This window comes from Tachysurus fulvidraco, chromosome 14 (assembly GCF_022655615.1).
Source record: "Tachysurus fulvidraco isolate hzauxx_2018 chromosome 14, HZAU_PFXX_2.0, whole genome shotgun sequence".
In the NCBI taxonomy this organism is placed as follows: Eukaryota; Metazoa; Chordata; class Actinopteri; order Siluriformes; family Bagridae; genus Tachysurus; species Tachysurus fulvidraco.
Window position 1 is genome coordinate 20,135,323 of NC_062531.1, and position 22,395 is coordinate 20,157,717.

Consider the following 22,395-nt stretch of genomic DNA (forward strand, 5'->3'; position numbering starts at 1 on the left):
ATATATACACACACACACACCTTTTTTTTACACCCACACACACATTGTTGTGTATGAGTAATAAACTGCAGCTGAGTGTGCAGTTATAAGACAATGATCAAGTCTGGATCAGGAACACCAATTTACTAATAATAGCTGAAACAACAGCATCGGGAAAATCGTGTAGTAAAGAAATAAATCCAATAAACATCATAATACGACTAATTCGTGACGGTCATGTCCCTTAAGAGCCTCCGTAGAACTGTCCCTTTAAGCTTGCCGTAGTGTTCATATTTTTGTTTCGTGGTACCATCTATTTACTAAAACTAGCCAAATAAACTTCTTTTGTATTAAGATTTATTCACTATTAAAGCTCAAAAATGAACGTCCAACCTTCAAACCCCAATAATCCCATTGTGTTCTTTGATGTGACGATAGGAGGACAGGTAAGACCTGTAATTTATCCACTTTATGTAGCTAAACACGGTCCCAAGCTAAAGCTAAACTGCTAAATCAGTTTGAACTGAAATGTGCGCGTGACGATGTGCTAAGCAGCTAAAAGTGAAAGCGTTTATTTAAATTCACTCATATAGGAGCTGGAGTCTTCTGCGTGCCTATTTTACACGTAAAAGTTCTCGTGTAAAACTGCTTATAACATGCTAACTTATAATACAACAGCTTAGCTTTTAATAGTTAGTGTTGCATTTGCTGTCGGGTTGTTTTAAAGGAGAATCGTTTGTGTGTGTGTGTGTGTATATATATATATATATATATATATATATATATATATATATATATATATATATATATATATATATAAAATGTGTTTGTGTGTAGCGTTCAGACTCCACTGCACTCCGTTTACACACCTAATCACCGTTAGCACTGTTTTCAGGGGAAAGTAGCTAGAGCGCGCGTTTCATGAGTCGCTGGATGACGTCACAGACTGATTTGCATATTCATAATCATGCTCTCTGACATAAAGTGCAATCTAGAGTATAACAAACAAATAGCGTTTGGTAAAAATTTAAGAAAAAAAAAACAAAATATCATATCGTTCTCATTTATTTCTTAAAATAATTTCTGTTTAGGATGTTATCTTTGGGCATGGCACCACTAACACAAATATATTTTAATAAATTTATTGTATAAATATATTATTATTATTATTATTATTATTATTATTATTATTATTATTATATAAATTATATATATATTACAAATTGTAGACAATGCAAGAATGCAGACAAAAAGTTAATCTTGTTTCTTGTGTGAACAGACCTTTCAGATTCTATTATTATTATTATTATTATTATATTGGTTCCTGTGGAACTTACTGTGTGGACTGTGTGATTACTTGGTGCTGGATTTCATGGCTCTTATCCTGGGTATCGTGACTTTTCTTGTAAATTTTGAAGAAGAACGTGGCTAAGATGATTTGGGTCAGTCATTTTCCCCTACTCTTTTCTTCAGCGTGAATGATTTCTGGTCATTGAGGGTCAACAGATAACAGACAGTAGTTTGTTTTTTTTCTTTTCTGTACTGCTCATGTCACATTCAGAGTGGGAAGTTTCAGAGCTTTACCAGACGAACAGGTCGGATGTTGACATTTTTTTGCATATTGTTGAGCCTCATTTTAACAGTACTCCTTGTTATCAGTATTATTTTGACATTTGTTTTCAGTTTTGACTGTAGCTTGTACTTTTTGGACGTCTGTACACGTATTTACCCCACGATTTAGTCTTTAAACCTCTGAGGTTGCGGTGACCCTGTATGTCATGCAATGTTTCCCTTTTATCACCTTCTCAAGGTTTTCCTATCTGATTTCTTAACACTGGAGTCCAGTAACGTGTTTATTCAACACTGTCTTTGTTGTGATTTGTTAAAACATCAATCCTCCTGTTATTTATTTATAAAATATATGTTGTTTTCTTTCAGCCTGTTACTCTTCTTCAGAGCATATACTCTTTCTCCTTTCTATAGCATAATAAACATTTTTTTGTTTGGGCTTCCTCTAGAGAATGTGTGTTGCTTGCAACAATATACACTATATTTATATACTATTATATAAAGTTTGTGGATGAGGTTTTTGGTAAGTAGATTATTAAAAGTAGATGGAAGGAGTCTTCCGTTTAGTTTGCTGTTGCATAAAATAATATATACAATCATTCCTTCACAAGAATCTTACTTAGCCTGTTTAGATAAAAAAAATCTTGTGACGTTACTGAGAAAGCGGAAGGCATTTTAAAGTTTGATTAGTTCTTTGTTGCTTGGGGGTAATGTAACATCCTCATCACTCTGAACCCTGAGACTGTTCCTGTCCTGTGTTTAAAAAACCAACAAAGCCGAAAGTTCTGAAATAGCCACTGAAAGTTTCAGAGATCACATTTTCTCACGTTCTGATTTAACACTGAGTTTATATAGTATCGGTTTGTGAAAATCCTGTACTTATAAACTGCAGCTATATCGAATGCATCAGTTATGATTCAATCACTCCGACACTTATGTAGCTACTCGCATTAATCATTGAAGCTGTTTAGATTTTTGTCAGGCTTTGCACTTTTGTCTTTATTTCTTCTAACCATGTGTCATTGAATTGGTTTAATGGTAGTAGACCCACTGCACTGCAGCACCTGGGCTGAAAGAGTGGCTTCGTTGAAAGCTGTGTATTTAATTTCTCTTTATTTAGAAACAATATCTGATTTAACTCATTTTTGCAGTAATGGTCGTGGTTTTGGGAATAAAGCGTACAGGGTTTGAAGGGTGTCAGGTCCTGATGTTGGCAGGTCACAAATATCAAAAAAGTTGGATCAAAAAATGAGAAAAGCCTTTTTCAATTATTTAAATGGCATTCTGTGGCTATTTATAAGTGCTTTTGTTTGAATTCTTTGTTTGGCATTAATTAGAAATTGGTCTCGTTTTTGGCATAAGGTTGATTTGCATTCACACACACTCACACACATACACACAAATAATATGTATTTTAATATCTTTCCCCGTCTACATTCTTCCCTTTGACACCTGTATAGCTAATGATATTTTTTTAATTAAAATTCTATTCTTAGTGTATTTTTATTCCTCTTTTTTTTCACTTTTATTCTTATTGCATCTTATTTTTATGACTTGGACAGTCAAAAAAAGCACCTCACCTCTGTACTGTCATACTGTGTACAGTTGTGTGACAAACAACTCAATTTTTTTTTTAAAAATTTGATTCAAGAGTCAAGATTCAAGATTTTTAGTCGACAAATACGTCATTATATCCAGAGTAGAACTTGAAGCGAAATGTAAAATCCAGCTATTCTTCCTAGTGTATATAAAGCAACTGAACTGAAGGAGTTAAAGTTAAAAAAACAAAACAATGGAGAATAGAAATAATTGTGTGGGTGGGTGTGGGATTGGTTGAAGGTGCAATATGTTTACATTCTACCTGTAGCAGCATGATGTTAAATATTTATATACAGAATGGAAAGTGATGTATTTAACATGCTGGTGAGTGACATGTAGTAACAGTAAAGTGCAGGGTTTCAGTGAAGTAAATGAGTCTTGAATCTTGATAATACCAGGTGTGTCAGATAAGTCATATACATGATGGATGAACACTGGGTGTGTATGGAGCTGCTTTACATTTCCACATTTATCTTCTATATTTCTGTTGACCCTACTCCTAGTAATTGTAGACTATGGTGTTCGTGCTTTGTGAGTCGTCTTTGAAAGAACAAGTTGCGGAGTTAAGTGGCAGTTTTCAAGTTAATGACTTGAAAAATTACCGTTGTAATTGTGATCTTGGATGTTAATCGTAGACCGCATGGTCATTAGATAAATTTATAAATCAGTCCCGCTGCACTGTGTTTATTGTTTCACAAACAACATGAATTATACAATAGGACCGTATCAGTTTCATTTTCTCTTTTTAAACATGGTGAATAAATATCATTCTAAGCAAATATTGTTCTTCAGGAGTCATGAGCAGTTAATAATTAATTAAGCTATTGCAGTGTTTTATGGAAGGTGTAATTTATATGCTTTTTGTTTGTAACATACAGCATATAAAAGAAGCTTTTACGTATAATAAAAATATTACACTGTAGACATGTTTTTACTGTGTACTTAAAAAAGGAGGTCATGGCTTTTGGCTAGGGTATAATGTTGCACAGCGTGTCTTTATTGCATTGTTGCCCTTAGGTGGTGTACTGATATTGAAGTAGCTGATAATCTACAATCTCAACACTCCTACAAAGCAGACTTTTCTTCTGATGCTGTTCTGTTAATCATACCTTTAGGTTGGTTAAAAACTAGCCGGTTAAAAGAATTGGCCACACATTAACGGACAGAATTCATTCGGGTTCATCCCTTTTTTTTTTAGGTTTATTGCACGTATGCTTTGCATCAATATGCTCCTACGGTATAAGGAGGAAAATGTCCCCCGTGTCCCTTTCCTAACTATTGCAATTAAAAGTTAAGTTTTAGTAAACAGAAGGAGAAAATCTCATTTAAAATATTCATTCTGACTACAGTACAAGAACATCACAAGAGCATCCAGCTTCATGATGGCAAGTAATTTACAAGTGACTAGGACCAAGCAGCACATATTATACATATTATAGCTTGTTTAATGCTTAAACAAAGGTAAATTATCATTTAATCTCTGTATCTGTGCAAAAGTATAATTATAGTTAGTTTATCAGTGTAAACAGTAATGTTACCGATTCTGTAGTTTTTTGTTGTTGTTTTTTTTGTTTAAAAAGTTTGTACATTATAAAAATACAGTAATTGTTGGGAAATATTTTTCATTATAAGTGAGAAGTTCAGGATAAAGCTTATTTTAAGGTACCATGTGAAATCATGATTTTTAATCTGTGGAAACTAATCGATTATGAAAATAATCCACAGTTGGCAACCCTGAATCAAAGCGCAATAATTACTATTCATTATGGACGATCCACAAAGCCATGGCAACATGTACACTGTACGTTGTACTTGTGCAGGGCATGATGAACCCATGTGTCATTGTGACAAACCTGATAAGAAGCCTTTAAAAAGGCATTTTCACTGGCAGTAATTAGTATAGTCCTTCGTAGAGTTTTGTACTGGCTATAAACTGGCCATTTTCCTTACTCAAATACCAGAAAAAACTCCATGCACAGATGTCATCTGGCATTGTGCAGATAGGTCCATACTTATTGCTTCTGTACCAGAAAGCCACACCCATAAATAAGCTGTTGGCACAGGCGGTGAAAAGGAGATTGACACTTGCATAAGCTGGCACAGCAAATCCCAGGAGATCACAGACCACGTTCATAAGCAGGTAAGGAGTCCAGTTCAGTGCAAAACACAAAACAAGGCTGATCATGATAGGAGGACGATCCTGCTGCTTTTCCATGTACGCTCCTGATTCAAGTTTTTCCAGTTTCGTTGAAAAGGCTAGGTCACTCATAGAAAGTGTTCCAGTCCTCTGCTCAGATAGTTTGTTAGCCCTGAGCACCCAACGTGGAAGCTTTCTCCAGTGAAGCAGAAGTACAAAGCCTACAATGGCGAACACATTTAAACAGAAGTGACTGACCACCAGAGATCCTTGTACAGAACACACAAGAGCCGTGCCCTCTTCTTTGTACTGGATGGTCAGCAGCTCTGGCTCTGTGTAGCTGTAAGAATAAAAGCAAGCCAGCATCCACATCAGAGCCACTACTGCACAGTGAACAACAGTCTTGCCTAATGACTTCTGACCGAAACCCACATATTGCTGGATAACATAATCTAAGGCTCCTGCCAGAAGGACAGGCAGAGGTAGCAGGGAGTATACAATGGAGCTGTGTGAAAGACTGGAGCACACAACTTCATGGATGTGATGATCCTGGTAGAAACACCACGCCCAGGAGATGGAGCAGATAAGCAGAAGATCCACCAGGTATATCGAGATGCCATAAATACCAAGGAGCGTCTTGGGAATGCTCCTCAACCAAAACGACAAGACCAGCGTGTTCAGAGCTACTTTAGAAAGAAGGAGGAGCACGTACTGCAGAGTCGTGTCAGTGGTGCAGATCTCCGTATTTTCCTGGAGCACTGCCATCATGCTCCCAGGGGGATAGTTAACCAACATTGTGTCGACAACCTGGCTCATTTCTGAAGTGCTCTGCGGTGGAGAACAGATGAACAGAAAATTATTAGATACACAAAAAGTGCTTGTGAAACCAGTCAGGCCACATTCTGCTGTTAAACTGTGCAGACAAAAGAGTCACAATAGTATACATTACGATGCTGTCACATCATCCAGTACTGTTATATGCAAACTAAATTATATTAACCAGACCTGTTTTGTTCATGTCAGCCAGTTTTGATCTCTCCTGAAGCAATTAATTTCCTTTACCACACCATGTTTATTCGCTTACCGTGAAAAATAAGGCTGTTTCATAGCTCTAACATGACTAGCCATGTATTCAACATGGACGTGCCATGGTAATTCCTTTGCATTCATGTATACACATTCATTCATTATACTTTCGAAAGGCTTTTAAATACTGTAGCGCTTGATTTCTAGACCCATCACAGTATACCTGGCTTTTTATCATAGTCAAATTTGGTAGGGATTTAATCAAGGATTTAAATTTGTTGCCAAGAAGATTCACTTGAACCAAACATTCAACAATACACAAGTCTTTAGGTAATTATCTTGGGCAACGCTGCCCTGAGCTGCCAGTGGATTTCAGTTATGCTTAAAAATAATCCTTATTGTTTTGTCATGTTAAGTCATTATTGCATTTTAGGTTGCTCAAGTGGATACAACATGCACCTGAGCATGAGCGCATTCTCAGCATATTCTTTTCCAGGAAACATTAGAAACTAAAACACCTAAAATATTTTTCTGTTTCCTGGTGTCATTTCCTGAGGCAAACCCGATCACATATGAGAAGAAACAAAATTTCAAAGATTTTAAACTGGATGATTTCCAGTACCAACAAATGTATGATTTGTTCCAAAAACATTTTTTTAAAATCTTGTATTTCATTCAATCATACAAAGCAGTAATTGTTATGAAATGAGTGTCATTTTGTAAAGTTGCAGTGAAGAATTTTGTACATAAAGAACCACCGTAAAGCGATTTTAGGATCATTTGCTAAATTATTTAAATGACACCACCCACTTCTATACTTTCATTTTCGAATGGAATCAGGGAACGTGTTAAACAAACAGCGAATAGCAAGATTCCTATCTATAAACAAGACTCAGGAAGAGTGCATAGCATCTGCTACCTTTACCTGCTTGTTTTCGTTATCTTCTGCTGAAGATGTTGAGCTTTCTACCCCATCAATATTGAAGTGAGTGTGTGGAAGCGAGTGATGTGTTCCTCGGCTTAGTGCGAGCAGTTGGGTGCAGATGCTCCTCCTTTAGCTCTACCACGCCTCTTCTACCGGTAATCTGAAGCACATTAGCTGCTTCCCACCACACCTGCCATTGAGTGGCTTTCTCTGGGTCCTAAAGAAACACCTCTGCTCATGTTTCTCATCATGCACAGCTCTAAAGCCTTTGTAATACAAGTTTTTCTCCCCAAGGCTTTTTTTTTACAATACTATGTTGTTCCTGTTCTCATTGATTTGCAAACGGATAAGTATTACTAAGAGCCGTTTAAATATGTGTCGGAGCCAGACATATCTAGTGTCTCTTCACACATTTAAAAAAGCCGTACCGTCCAGTTACATGGAGGTGGGACACTTGACAGGACCGAAAACCTGCGTAGATACTGGAGTGCAGAATGATATCTTGAATGATATGTTGAACCTTATTGATGCTAGAGACAGATGGTAAGTTTTTGTCATCGATTTAGAGCACACTAGCTTTCTAACATTTGATTCTAACATTTAGACTAACATATTCATGGGGGACGTTGTGGCCTAAAGGTTAGAGAGTCTGACTCCTAACCCTAAGGTTGTGGTTTCGAGCCTCGGGCCGGCCACGACTGAGATGCCCTTGAGCAAGGCACCGACAACCCCACCCCCTAGGTGTGTGTTCACTGTGTGTGTGTGTGTGTGTGTGTGTGTGTGTGTGTGTGTGTGTGTGTGTGTGTGTGTGTGTGTGTGTGTGTGTGTGTGTGTGTGTGTGTGCACTTTGGATGGGTTAAACACAGAGAATGAATTCTGAGTATGGGTCACCTTACTTAGCCATATGTCACGTCACTTTCACTTTCATTCTAAAAGCCATATGGAAATCCTGCTTGTCAGTTGTTGGTCAGACTTTTTTTTTGTTTTAATTTCAATGTCGTTAGTGCTGCTATGGAGTGAATAAATGAAGAAACAACTTGTTTCTTGTGACTAGAATCTGTTGACAGATTCGTGTACAGACCAAAACCGAGCCACCGTTAGTCTTGTTCGAGAGAGCGCAGCACAAGTGACAAGTGAGATTTCAGTCCTAACTGTAGATGCTGGCATTAGAGTTTACTGTTATAAAAAGAGGCATTATTGATTGATTGATTGATTGATTGATTGATCATTAAAGCATTAATGTATTCAATGTTAGAGATTTAAGCACTTATGTACGTCGCTCTGGATAAGGGTGTCTGCCAAATGCTGTAAATGTAAATGTAAATCAGAAGTAGGTGCAATTTATTTTCATGTTTCAGAAGAATATGACCGAGATATTGACATTAGTGTTTTATATGTTTGCCCAGCTGTTTGATATAGGTGTTTTTCACGTAGCCATTGTCACCACTCACACAGTGTCCAGTTGGTTCCTCTACACTTATACACAATTATACACCAATTCCAGTTCACTTATATGGCAGCACAGGTGATTTAAATTCGCTTGAGTTTTTGTAGATGTTGGTTATTTCTAACACTATCCAGCCATCACTGAGCCCTTCATCTGGATCTCTTACAGGTTTATATACATATAAGTAAATACAATAAGGCGGTGGTAGCTCAAAGGTTAAAACTTTAGGCTATTGATTAACAAGCAAAGCCCCTAACCCTTAACTGCTCAGTTGTATACTGTACATGTGATAAACGTTAGTTGCTCTGGATAAGGGTGTCTGCTAAATGCAATAATTCCCAACAGTGTCTCAGCAAGTATTTATCTACACACAATCTGCATTCAGGTTATTTTTTTTCAGTTGCTTTTCCTGGTTAATGTGATTAGCTCTTTTATAATAATGCTGTGATGAAGGGAAATACACCTGACATATTGGCGAAGTCTACACATGCTCAAAAAGAGAAGTTAGACTGGATTATTGTACGTTGCCTGCCAGCTGTCTCAAATGATTTTATATGGTATTATTCTCCTAGGTCGGAGAATAAAAAAGCAGCAACAAAAATATATATGTCTAGTTATATCGTAACGTCGTTATTTTTCGTCATCCACATCAGATAAAGTGATCTTACAGCACTTCCGTTTGCTTGTAGTATGACACGTATGCATAAAGTAATAAGATCGTATTGCTTACCTTCATCAACCCACATGCAGTGTCTTTAATGATAAAAACCACTGACTCCATTCATTTGCTGGTTCATTATCTTGAGCCACTTTTCTCTCCAAGGATTATTCTGAAGATCAGTGAATCTCTGATCTTGCTGTAGGCAATTTCACTCAAACTTACCAGGCAAATGAGTTTCTTTTACATGACCATGTTGACTGTTCCCTACAGAAGCCCACACAGTTCAGTGACGCCAAGAGATTTGTGCTTGTCTTGAGCTGGTGGGTGTGTGTAGGCCCACTGTTTGACTGTACAGTGGCAGCACAATTAACATGTGTTGTACCCATCAGAATCAGAAAGGTCTTTATTGCCGAGTATGTTTTCACATACAAGGAATTGGTTCTAGTATGTGAATTAGTATGTAATTCCTCGTATGTGAAGACGTACGTGTGTGTTGTTTTTGCCTCTTTTTAACCGAATCATGTTTGTCGTTGCAGGATGTTGGAAGAATGAAGATTGAACTGTTTGCAGATGTTGTTCCCAAGACTGCTGAGAATTTTCGGTAAAAATGAATCGCCCGTCTACAGTAGTGCTGATATACTAGCCTTATTATCCAGGATACGCATATGCTGGATACAGGCAGTTTAGTATGCAGGCCTACGGCTCATACACATCTACATTCTAATTGGAATCCATGTGCTTCATGATTACTATGCCTCAACTATCCAGCTGATTTTAGAATAGAAATAATCTTTTATTTAATGTTGTGTATCATATTTATTAGTGGTATTTTTACCACTGAAATAGTACAGCACAGATCACTATATATATTATTAGAAACACCTCAAGCAATTACACAATCAACCCAATCATGTGTTAGCATTTCATACAGTCCTTCAGATACAGGTCAAGAGCTCCAGTTAATCTTCACATCAAACATCAGTACGGAGAAAAATCGTGACCTCAGTGACTGATGATGGCATCCGTGTTTGGTGCTGGTTGGAGTATTGGGACTTGAGATTTCTGTATAGTTCACACCGAATGGTGCGCAAAACAAAAAACACCCAGTTCTGCCTTGTAGATGAGGAGAATGGTCAAACAGGGAGAATACGCTAACACAAATAACCACACTTTACAACCGTGTTGAGAAGAAAAGCCTCTAAAAAGGCACAGACGCATCAAACCTTCAGGCAGGGCTATTACTATTGTGGAAAACCACATCAGGTTCCAATCTTGTCAGCCAAGAACAGGAATCTGAGCCTACATGGAGCACAGGTTTACTGAAAATGGCCCGAAACATGGTCGGATCGAGGTTGGTCCCAGTGTTTTTGATGTCAGCATTAACTGAGGCAAATGACATGTATGTGCATGATTTAATGTCTGGCTAATTCAGAAATGAAGAAATGTTTAGTGAATAAGAATAAATGATTTGGACTTTAATTTATTTTCTAAACTCTTCACTAGCACAAGTCAAAATAATTTGTGTATAACACAGGCAGTTGGTGTGTAACCCTAAGAGTGTGTGAGTGTGAGTGTGTGTGTGTGTGTGTGTGTGTGTGTGTGTGAGTGTGAGTGTGAGTGTGAGTGTGAGTGTGAGTGTGAGTGTGAGTGTGTGTGTGTGTGTGTGTGTGTGTTTTTTTAAATATAAATAATACACTTGTGTATTGTCTTGCAGGCAGTTCTGCACAGGGGAATTCAGGTAACTCTGTCTAATTGCTTTCTACTCAGTCTCTGGGGAACTCTTTAAAGCAATGGTGTTATTTTAGACCCTTTTGAAGCCTTATTTTTTGTCAGCATGCATGGCCTTGTATTATTTCCTGATGTACTGTGGTGAACACTTTTGTCTCCTGAAGCTTTACTTCATGCTTTTATTTACTAACACAGTAAAGATCAGCCTTGTCCAACTTTAACATGTTTGGTGTTAGATTTAATCAGAGAGATAAAGCATGTTGGGGAGTGTGTTGTGCCTTCCCCCCCCCCCCTTCATCCTTTCATCTTTTGCCTTTATTTGCATCATGCAAATCCTCTTCAACAGGAAAGATGGTGTTCCTATAGGATTCAAAGGATGCACCTTCCATAGGTAAGGCTTAATTCTGTGTATTTCCCACCCCATATATGAGTACTGGAGTCAGTTTCATGATTCATATTATTTCATAAACAAACATATTTCACACATGAGTGATCTGTGGATTTTCATGTTTGTCTTTAATGAGAGGCTTAAATACCACCAAAATAAGGAAACTCAGAAAAGCTGTTCCTCAAAATGGAACAAATAGTACCACTTATATTTTGATAGTGCTGTGTAATATGGCGATAGATTTTAGAACTGATGATTAATACCAAATTTGCTTCATGACCTTTACAGTCATGCTAGTCATTATTACTGCCTCATTAAAGACTTCCATCCAGAATGTCCTGTTTGTCAAGACAATTCCTTGTTTTATATTCATGTTTTTACAAGAAAGAAAAGAGCAGCTGATAAGCCCGTTTTTGTTCTTTTGCTTGTCAGGTTTAGCAGCCTTTCTCGAGAAGTTCTGGGTTTTCTTTAAAGATGTACAGAAGAATGAAAGTCTTTGTAAAGATTTTGCTATTGTACCTGACCCACTTTAGTCCTATTATGATGTCTGCTGCAGAGCTTTTCACTTCCTCAGGGCTGTCAAGTGTCACACATTTTGGTCTCTTGTCATGCTCTCCCACCACACATTTTCTCCCATTTCTCACACAGTATTTTCGATGGTCGGTTTGAAGAAAACCTAAACATGATACAGCTTGTTATAACACTTACAATAAACAACACCAATCATAATATCTCTCTCTCTCTCTCTCTCTCTCTCTCTCTCTCTCTCTCTCTCTCTCTCTCATCCTATCAGGCTTTGTTAGACTTTTTGACTGATTTGTTCTTGTGTGCAGCATGTTTAATTTACATTACGTACTAAAATTTACCTTGCTTGTTTTCTTTTTTCTCTTTTACAGGGTTATTAAAGACTTCATGATTCAAGGTGGCGACTTTGTAAACGTAAGTCTGCAGTGTTTTTATGTAAATATGCAGAACCCGTGTTGTTTGACTTAGCTTTGTGTGTTATAGTTTCTGAGATAAAGTACACAGGAGTCGTGTGAATTTACTTGAGGTATCGCTTGTTTGCATTTTGGGAGCGGTAAATCCTCTGACAGCTTCTACATTATTGCCGTTTAATATATAAATGGGATATATAACCATAGGTTGCACCAAAATAAACATTGTACTGCAGCTGTATCTATTGTGACTTTAGTTTCCTTTATTATTAAGCTACTGACATGGTGCCCTATGCTACTCAAACATGCTCCTAATTCGTAGGTAAATTATAACCGACATACAGCTTACATGAGCTTTATTTACAACCTTCCTCAAAAATAAATGTATTATCCTGGATAATATTAGGGCTATGCTATATTGGATTAATATCTAACATGAACAGATTGTTGTTCTTTTAAGGTCTGGTCTTACTTTAGGAGAGTTTTCAATTTATTGCCTAATATTAAAACTTAATATTTTTATCTTGTTCATTATTAATTAATAGAGTCTTTGGTTCGGGATTGCAATTACTGCTTGAAATGCCGCTTTTGACAGCACTTTTATATCAATGGAGAACTCGGCACACGCTCGCTAACATTTTGCATTCACATTTCTTTAAGTAGTTAAAGCTCATCCACTACTACTAACTAACTTGTGAATATTAGTGTGATATATTTTCCGCAGTTTAAGAAAGGAATTGGTATGCTTCCTTGCTTAATGCGTGCAGTCGAAAAGTGCTTTTTCTTATGCTGTAGCAACAGCTCAATTAGCCACACCATTCTACCAAGAATTCGATGGCTTTTGCCACTTTATTCACCTAGCCTTAAACATTGGAAATCTTTTTAACATTGTGACTCTTTATTATTGAGTCAGATGTAAGCGCTAAATTCTGTAGTACTTGGCAACCTGCTTTAATTTACACATTTAAATTAGACAAGTTTTTATGAATTTTAAAATTGGAATCTTTTCTTTATACCATTGTTCCTGTTATTACTATTGTTATTCTCATGTATTCTGCAGTGTTGTGTTTTTTGTGCAGGGTTTTTTGTTGTGTTGTTATTCATGTTTCTCTGTGTTCTTTTTTTTTTTTTTTTTCTAAAGACAGTTAAAAAAAGTTCAATATAGATTCATTTAAAAACATGAAAAAAATCTAAAAACATGAAAAAAATCTCTCAGAAGCACAGATTGCATTGCAAATGATGCCCAATATTATTTGCATGTACAAAATCCCATTATTCCCTACCCTGTGTGATGAACCAGTGTAGAGGTAGGGAGATATTTGAGATTCGGATAAAATTCGAGTATAAGCAGTGCAATTTTGAACCCGTAGGGTCAGTGTCAAACTTTCAAATAATGAACAATCATATCGTTACGTCACCTATCATCCTGATTCCATGTTAACAAAGCCACATTCGTCAGATTTCACTGTAAATCTTTCATTATTCAAAGCTTTTCTGTATTACAGTCATTTGTACGTCAGTCAGTAAGACAAAAAAGTAAAGCAAAAATGTTTGTGTGATGCTGATACGTATTACACGTTGTTCTTCACTGAATCGTAAACATTATGCCTTATATAAAAAGGACATGTAGACATAGTCTCAGCTGTGTATAAGATTAAATTGCATGTTGTGAGCGGATACTAAGAGCTTATAAGGTTCACCATCCTTCAGGAAGACGGCTCACTGTCTGAATGTTCTCTCTCACCCTCTAGTGTTCAAACCCATCACATGCAGCTCTGTTAACTAATAGGTGTTGGGTGTGTGTGTGTGTGTATGTGGCATGAACCTCTGTGTTTTCTCACAGGGAGACGGAACAGGGATCTGCAGCATCTACAGAGGTCCATTTGCAGATGAAAACTTCAAACTGAAACATTCTGCTCCTGGCTTGCTATCTATGGTAAACAATCATTAAACTAATTGCTTCTGTTAACATCTAGCATGTACACAACAACTTCACACTCCCATAGTTAAATGGCAGGCATTTGTTCTATAAAAATAATTCTAATTCTAAGAATTAGAAATACATTTGAACCCTGGTTGCATAAGCCTGCATACACTGTTATAATCGGGGACGTGGCTGAATGAACCAATCGCATTCAATCTCATGTTCAAAAGTAATTATCATACAGCTGACCAGTTGTTTCTGTATTCTGCACATCTTCTTGGTTTCTTCAAACTGTTGAAGCCAGCTCCACAAAGAGCTTTCAGAGCATGCATTCCCTCCCACTTCTGGACAGGTATCAATCAGGAGATGAGTAGAAAAGAACTTCAAGATCAGTAGATGTACAAAGGAACACTGTCATAGCCATTATCAAGCAATAAATAAAATTGAGGAGCACAGCGACAGCACCAAGAACAGCATGTCCTGCCAAACTTTTATAAAAGATCAAGACAACAACTTACCCCTGAGGCGGCCAGGAGAACAATGGCAACATATCTGACGAAAACAAATCTCTTGCATTCTTCACATCTGGGTTATCTTGTCGGACAACTAAACTGAAACGCCTCCATGCTTAACTAAGTCACCTAATAAAAAAAAGTGGCATAATTAATAATTATATTAATAATTAATATAATCTGATGAGACCAATTCCAAAAGTTATATTGGTGGTAGGGGAAAAGCTCCTCACCAAAAAGAACACCATGGTGATGGCAGCATCATGCTTTAAGGGCTGCTTTTTTTTTTTCACTCAGAGCTTTTATCATGATGGAGGGGATCATGAAGAGCTGCAAATACCAAGTCAAGAAGCTTTTATTGACATTATATAGTTCTTGAAGTACATAGTGAAATGAGACAACGTTTGTCCAGCTAAGGACTTAAAGTATGTTGTCCTAGCCACGTAAAATGCAGCGCGTGCTACCCAGTGCAAACAGTGCAAGACAAATGACTGCAAACAAACAATACAGGACAAACACACAAAATATCACTGACCTGTGGTTTGCAAAACAATGTGTTAAACATGTTGAATCATGCAACATGACAGACAGTTTAATATGGGTGGCGCTGTAGACATGGATGTATATTGAATGAATGTTTGAGTGTGTTTTTGGTGTGTGTGTGTGTGTGTGTGTGTGTGTGTGTGTGTGTGTGTGTGTGTGTGTGTGTGTGTGTGTGTGTGTGTGTGTGTGTGTGTTTGGAACAGTTCAGTTCGATTTTAAGTAGATTTTGATGCAAAACCTTCAGTTATGTATTAGTAAGCTGAAGATGAGGCATTTTCAGCACATTAGTGGTCCAAAGTATACAACCATCCAAAGTAACTCATCAAGGAACAGCTTAACCACAGGAAGATCAGTGTTCCTGAATGCCTTAACCAGAGCTAAAAATCTGTGGGGTGACATGAAGCAGGCTGTGCACAGGAGATGGTCTTACAAAACTGATGGATCTAGAATGCTTTTGCAAGAAATATTGGGAAAATAACCAGTTAGTTTAGGAGTGTACATACTTTTGCAACTAGGTTTATGCAGTTTTTTTCCCTTTATTCCTTTAAAAAGTTACAAATTGTTGTATGTTGTTATTGTGGGTGGGAATTTTTTTATAGGCCTTTGTACACCTTGTATTGAATCATCAGGAACAATTGGTCAGTTAAGGCTGAAATATTGTGCCTCTTTTCATTTCATTTTCATTTTCAAGGCAGAAGGATAATACATGAGAGAATGATCTGTCATCTTAGTTTTTAATAATGAACTTGACATTAATAACATATAATGAACAAACAATCAGCAAGAAGTAATGTTATATTTTGCCTTCTATACTAAAAAAAATTAAGACTATAATTATGAAGAAATGCTACTGTAGTTGCCGGCTGACTCAAGCTTGCTGTGGCTGACAACATGAGTCATTTATTCATTACTGTCAGTTTTTGTATAGTGTGAGCGTTGATGAACAACTCACACACTCACCTGATTACTGTACAGAGCTGTCGAAGGGCGAAACATCTGTCACTCAAATTCTGTATAGTCTTTTAGTTATGTATTATTTTTTATGAAACAGTTTCATAATAGTCTCATAGATGCATCTATAAGTGGAGACAATTTGCCAAAAAAAATGCATCCTGCTTAACATCTGCTCTTGCCCTTGTGTTTATACCTCGTACTTGTTTCCTGGCTCGAAGTCTGCTCTTCGTATTCCTGTTCCTTCCGAACGGTATGTAAATAAACTAAGAAGCCTGGAGAGCGTGTGAAGTCAGGGAGCTGTCAACACAGCCACAGTAGCATTACCAGAGATTTCTTTATATTATATAGTCGTCCTTTTCACCCCCAAACATGTTTACGCTAACATGATGCAAAACAATTTGTAAAATTATTTCTACCTGAGATCTGGTCATAATTCAAGGCTAACTTTCTTAACAGATTCGCTGACCCAGTTACATTGGGTAGTTAAATGATTTTTGGGGGGTTTTTTGTAATGTTTGTTGTTATATTTTGTAAACTAACCAAAGACAAATAATCAACTGTGATGCAGCTTCACATGAAGCAGAAATTGTGGTAGCACACATACTGTAAGTTGCACCACAGCAGTGTATAAAATATTTTATTTAAAATGCATACTAATGAGCAAGCCGGAGGTGACGTTGGCAAGGAAAAACTCCTCGAGACATCATGAGGAATAAACCTTGAGAGGAACTAAACTCAGAACAGAACTCCTCTGGGTAACAGCAGATAATATAAAACTGTGTAATAAATGGCCAAAAAGTGGAACTGTGTAATCAGGGGATTGATTCCATCTTGATCACTGAAGCTGTGTAATGGAAATGATAACATGACGTCTCAATCGATCAGTAATTTCCTCACCAGCCTTTCTTTGCTCTCACTTTAAAAAAAAGAACAATAATTAATTAACTACAGTTTAATAAATGACGGTTTGTAGAGAAATAAAGTCTTCTCAAGACACCGTGAGACAATACTTATTTATACAATATCCTGGCATTTGAAAAACACCATTTTTTAAAGCTAAACAAATAAATTGTTTTCTTGCATGTTATTAATATGAGGATTTCCTGATTAAGAAATCTAGTGGAGAATTAAAAATTGCACCACAGTGGTTTCTTTCTTTCATGTTTTCTAATTTCTATGTAAAGCACTTTGAATGACCTCTGTGTATGAAATGTGCTATACAAATAAACTTGCCTTGCCTTGCCTTGCCTAGTGGTTATATGATGGTGTGCACTAGATTTGGTTTTTATGATGATGATGGTGGAACTGTAATAGTTGATTTATTTATGAATTTTTTTCTTTTCCAAAGGCAAACAGTGGCCCAGGAACAAACGGCTGCCAGTTTTTTATCACCTGTACAAAATGTGACTGGTTAGACGGGAAGCATGTCGTGTTCGGTGAGTATGAACACATCACACTGACGTTTCCATATGACCCATCCCATGGATGTCATGTTTCTAAGTTGGAGAATTAATTTACACAAATTTTTTTCAACACACTGTAGAGAAGAGACACGATTCATGGTGCTCCAGAGAGCTCTGAAATATCTAAATATGTTTAACTTTTCTTTATATTATTTCTTCTTGCTTTAGGCAAAGTGGTGGACGGTTTGCTAATAATGAGAAAAATTGAGGTGAGTTTCTAATTTTAATTTATTTTAAACGACTTTGATTAATCCCGCTCCTCACGTGTGGTTTAGTTATTCATGCCACGTGTTTGCATTATAAGACCACTTACAGTCTTTTATAAGGCAACATGGATGTATAATAGTGTCAAAGTCCATGGGTTGCTTTATCAGAATGAATAAGTGATTTGGTGCCAGTGAATGTATGATGTCATTCAGTGAGCAACATAGATTTGGTGCATTAGTCATTTTCACAGGATAGTGATGAGTGACATGGAAACGGGGACAGAATGCAAGCTTTATTTAGATGCTATTCACAGTTCTATCATACGGAACATTTCAGTGCTTCCACAATGTCCCCACTTCCTGAAAGGATTTTGATCTTCAACCAAAGTGGCTTATTTAGTAATGATGCATTGATGCCAGCAATTTCACTTATTGTTATATTAAGTTATTATTATAACTTATTATTATACCTGGTACTTATTACTCATTATTAAGGGACAAAATGTCCCAAGCATGTTACATGTTACAAAAATGCTTGCCTTTTGGTGCAGTTTTTTTTTTTTTTTTGACTTGAATTGTCAAAATTACAAGCAGAAAATTTCTTTTAAACTACTACCACTGAAATCGTAGTTAATGAATTTCAATGGTCACTTTACTAACACATTTGTACTAACACACACATTGAAGGGGGCTTTATCTTCTTTGCGTCAAAATCTGCGATAATTTAAAAAAAAAAAAAAAAAAAGCAAGCTCTTCTGAAAATCCAGAATAAATACTTCTCCAAATAAATATTTCTGCAATAAATATTCTGTTTAAATGCTATAAAGACGTTTTTATCAGGTCACCAGTCCAGTCTCTTTATTGGCATGACCGTGTACACCAGGTTTACATTCTCTGGTATCACTTGGTATCTGAGGTTTGTCTTGGAGCTTAGAATAGTACCTGATGTAGTATTTCGTAGTATTTAGTGGTTGATGGTCTGCAACCATGGACGTCACATAACGTCTGTCTAATCATATCTTCCCAGCTGTCAGTCGAAGAAATATTTCAATTCTTTTCCGTCTTTTTGTACTCAGTGAAGTTCAGGTTAAGCGTATGACGTGGCAAGCAACGAACATTTTGCCTTTTAGCTGCGAGCTTCACTGTTGCTTGAGACATGTGTATTTAATTACTCTCCTTCAGCTTCCAGTGAATAGCTACAGAGCAACAATGACTCATATCACTCTCTTCAGTTGTGCTTTCTCAAATTCCTTGCACCTTAACAGCTACTGGACGCCATGACATGATGGTCAGATTAATCATAGAAACATGCTCTCCTCTGGAGTATTTGCTTTCCACTAATGGATAACCAAGTAATGAGCAATAGGGAAAGTAAATGTTTCCACATACACCATAAACTGAAAGCTGGATTTTTTTTTTTTTTATGTCCCGCAGGCTAATAATTGTTTCATAATTTCTCATATTACATTTCTTTGAATCTTGTCAGTTCAATGGAAACACAAGTAACTTGAGATCGCTACCTGTTAACATGATGACTTGCTAGTAATTTTTCTGGTAATTCTTTTAGGCGGTTGGCAACCAACCTTCTTACTCAACTCATAAGTACATCACAAAAATAATGAGTTAAGTAGCAGTACACAACATGAGGGTTTTTTTTAACTTAATCCACGATCTTCCAGGAACTCATAAAATGATTTATTATTATTAAAAAACTTTAAACACAAACCGAATCTCATAGCTTTACACTCTGCTTTATAGTTGCTATGCTGAAGTAAGAGTAAACGCCTTCCCCATTAAAACTACTTTTATAACTCCTGCTGCTGAAGCACTTACTTAACTTAGTTATATCATGAAATCAGATCACAGGTGGTCAGTAGAGGTGCATTTGATATAAATACCACGTGTAAACGGCTTGTCCGTCAGCTGTCCATGAGTAATCAGCTCATCTGAGATGGATGTTAATACTTGTGTCAACAGAACCACAGGTGGGTTTTTCCTCATTTCATTACGGTAGCACAGATTAATCTTTATTAGATCTGACCATAAAGCTCAAAGGGCTACTGCTTTTAATAGCCGTGCACTGTTGAAATCTCCATTCTGATGGTCAGAAGGTGTTGATATAATGGCATGGCTTGGACAGTAATGCAAGTGCAGGACAAATTACAGGTTTCTATCAATGCACTTTGAATATGTTCACTTCTGTGGAAACAGCTGGTTCACTGAAACTTGTGCATTGGATGTGCTACATAACTTAGACTTTAAACAGTATTAATTGACAATAAACTATGAATGTGAAGGTTTTCTGAAAAGCGGTTTAGTTTATATTTACAAAAGAATAGCACCTTAATGCCAGTGTTTTAAGGCAAACCCTTTTCATTCTGTTTTTTTTATTCTGTACATCTGTTTGTCTATCTTTGCGTCCATCCAAGATTTGTTTTAGCATGATATTGCAAGAACATGTAGTTGAATGCTTGCAGGATGTACAGGGAATGATCATTAAAACCAGCAGATGAAATGATTAAATCCAAACAAGATCAAGTTTACAGCAAGATCAAATGGAAAAATATTCTTCAATTCTGATTCTGATTCTGATTCTGATAGCTTTCTGTTTAATAGTAATGTTAAATAATGTTGGAAGCAGACAAAACCCCGTCCAGTTCTCTACTAGTTCTTTTTGTTTATTTTTTTTCCTTGAAGAGAAACGAATCTGGAAAAAGGATGGATGACTTATTCTGTGATTTAATAATAAATTATTAGTGCTATAAAAATTTCCCTTGGTATAAGAGGAATAAGAAAGTGGTGGCTCAAGTGGTTAAGGCTCTCTGGCTTGTTGATAAGAGGATTGGTTTCAAACTACAGCACTGCCAAGCTGCCACCGTTGGGCCCTTGAGCAAGGCCCTTAATCCTCCCTGCTCCACTGAGACAGTATAATGGCTGAACCTGTGCTCTGACTCCAAAAAATTATTTTTTTTTTATACTGATTTATCAGTATTTTCCGTTGCTAATCCATGTTCAATCATAATGGTGGCAGTTTGCTCCCTGTCTCATTTTGGTTATAGACAACAAGCTACATGATTAACTCTTCCCCTTTTGTTAGCTCTCTTGTCCAAGTACCAAGCGAGCAGCAAATTGTAAAATTATTTTTGGTTACATTACACATCGGCATTGTGTATTAAAATTCCTGTAATTTCTAAACGCCTACAAGCTCTAATTAAAACAGAAGCCCTATACTTTGCTTTCATAGTCAAACCTAGTGAGCTGAGTCCAGAGACTAAACTACCAAACGTCCAGTTGCTTTTGGATTTCACTATATGCTATGGCATACAATACTGAAGGTAGTGTATTAATGTGTCATTTCATTTCTGTTGATAGGTTTTGGTCACATTTCAACATGTTTTCTTTGTAAACTGTGTTGCAGAATGTGCCTACGGGACCAAACAACAAACCCAAACTACCCATCCTCGTTGGCCAGTGTGGAGAAATGTGATTTCTTTCTTTTCCCACATCTGATTTTTTAAACAATTGTATTGTTGTCACATGTATGCACTGGTTCATTATATTCATGTCACCCACAAGACAAACCTTAAAATCAAGATTGAGTTTTCTGCTATTATTTTGATCTACGATGCTCTACAGTGTCTTCCTCACAAATTCCAACATGATAAACTGTGATGTCCTCAAAATTTAGAAAGCTGATATAACAAACATGGTGAGACAAATACTGAAGACAAGTGTGTCCTGTTTCTCTAGAGGCATAAGATGAATACTTTCATTGTCCATCTTTTGGATCATTTTACAGTTATCCATTCACAATGTTGTCTGACTACATTCTTTTCCAAGTATCCTGAATAAATCTCAGCGTTTTTGTAAGAAAGGGTTTCAGTCATTCCTTTACTTTCCATGTCTGTGTTATTAAAGCGTTGGGGCTCATTTTGTTTAAGCCCATTAATAACACAAAATTGTAGTCTAAAATTGCCCAAACATCACAACTTTTTTGAAAGCTTTCGAACAGAGAATGCAACTAAACTGAGCCTTTATCCTAAGGCGTGCCATTTGATGCCAGTTCCCTACTAGTGAAATTTCTATTGTCTCTGCTCCTTCCCCAAATCCACATCCTAACCCATCCAAAAGCCTCCTTCCCTACCCACCATCATGGCTCAGACCCCCATCCTTTCCACACAAAAGAGCCCTTTCAGCAGAAGAGCTGGAAGAGCTCTGGTCTCGGCAGGAGGTTTCTGAGGGTCAATGTTAAAGGCTGTCTTTGTGCTGGGCCGTTAACAACAAGCTCTTCACACGTCGTCCAGCCACTCGGCTACAGCGCCAGCACACTATTTACATGACAAAAGTGGAGGAGGTTGTGACGGACTGTCTCACACTCTGCCATGACTCTGTCTCATCG

The 22,395-nt window shown here is 36.9% G+C and overlaps 2 protein-coding genes across 4 annotated transcripts; one reads left to right on the forward strand and one right to left on the reverse strand.

Annotated features, from left to right (window-relative positions):
* Window positions 1–232: 232 nt before the first annotated feature.
* ppih (peptidylprolyl isomerase H (cyclophilin H)) lies at window positions 233–21,866 on the forward strand. Of its 2 annotated transcripts, none has more exons than XM_047822944.1 (9): window positions 233–425; window positions 9,880–9,944; window positions 11,058–11,081; window positions 11,418–11,462; window positions 12,356–12,398; window positions 14,238–14,330; window positions 17,676–17,763; window positions 17,959–17,999; window positions 21,241–21,369. In XM_047822944.1, the coding sequence occupies exons 1-9, from the start codon at window positions 360–362 to the stop codon at window positions 21,256–21,258; spliced, it is 483 nt and encodes a 160-aa protein (XP_047678900.1). In that variant the 5' UTR covers window positions 233–359; the 3' UTR covers window positions 21,259–21,369. The 2 variants fall into 2 exon arrangements, with proteins under 2 accessions (XP_047678900.1, XP_027023361.1); XM_027167560.2 differs by lacking the exon at window positions 21,241–21,369 and adding an exon at window positions 21,415–21,866 and having other exon boundaries at window positions 237–425.
* On the reverse strand, window positions 3,816–9,826 carry si:dkeyp-100a1.6 (probable G-protein coupled receptor 160). Of its 2 annotated transcripts, none has more exons than XM_047822942.1 (2): window positions 9,413–9,826; window positions 3,816–6,112 (listed from the first exon to the last, which is right to left on the reverse strand). In XM_047822942.1, the coding sequence occupies exons 1-2, from the start codon at window positions 9,461–9,463 to the stop codon at window positions 5,042–5,044; spliced, it is 1,122 nt and encodes a 373-aa protein (XP_047678898.1). In that variant the 5' UTR covers window positions 9,464–9,826; the 3' UTR covers window positions 3,816–5,041. The 2 variants fall into 2 exon arrangements, with proteins under 2 accessions (XP_047678898.1, XP_047678899.1); XM_047822943.1 differs by lacking the exon at window positions 9,413–9,826 and adding an exon at window positions 7,236–7,379.
* Window positions 21,867–22,395: the final 529 nt, after the last annotated feature.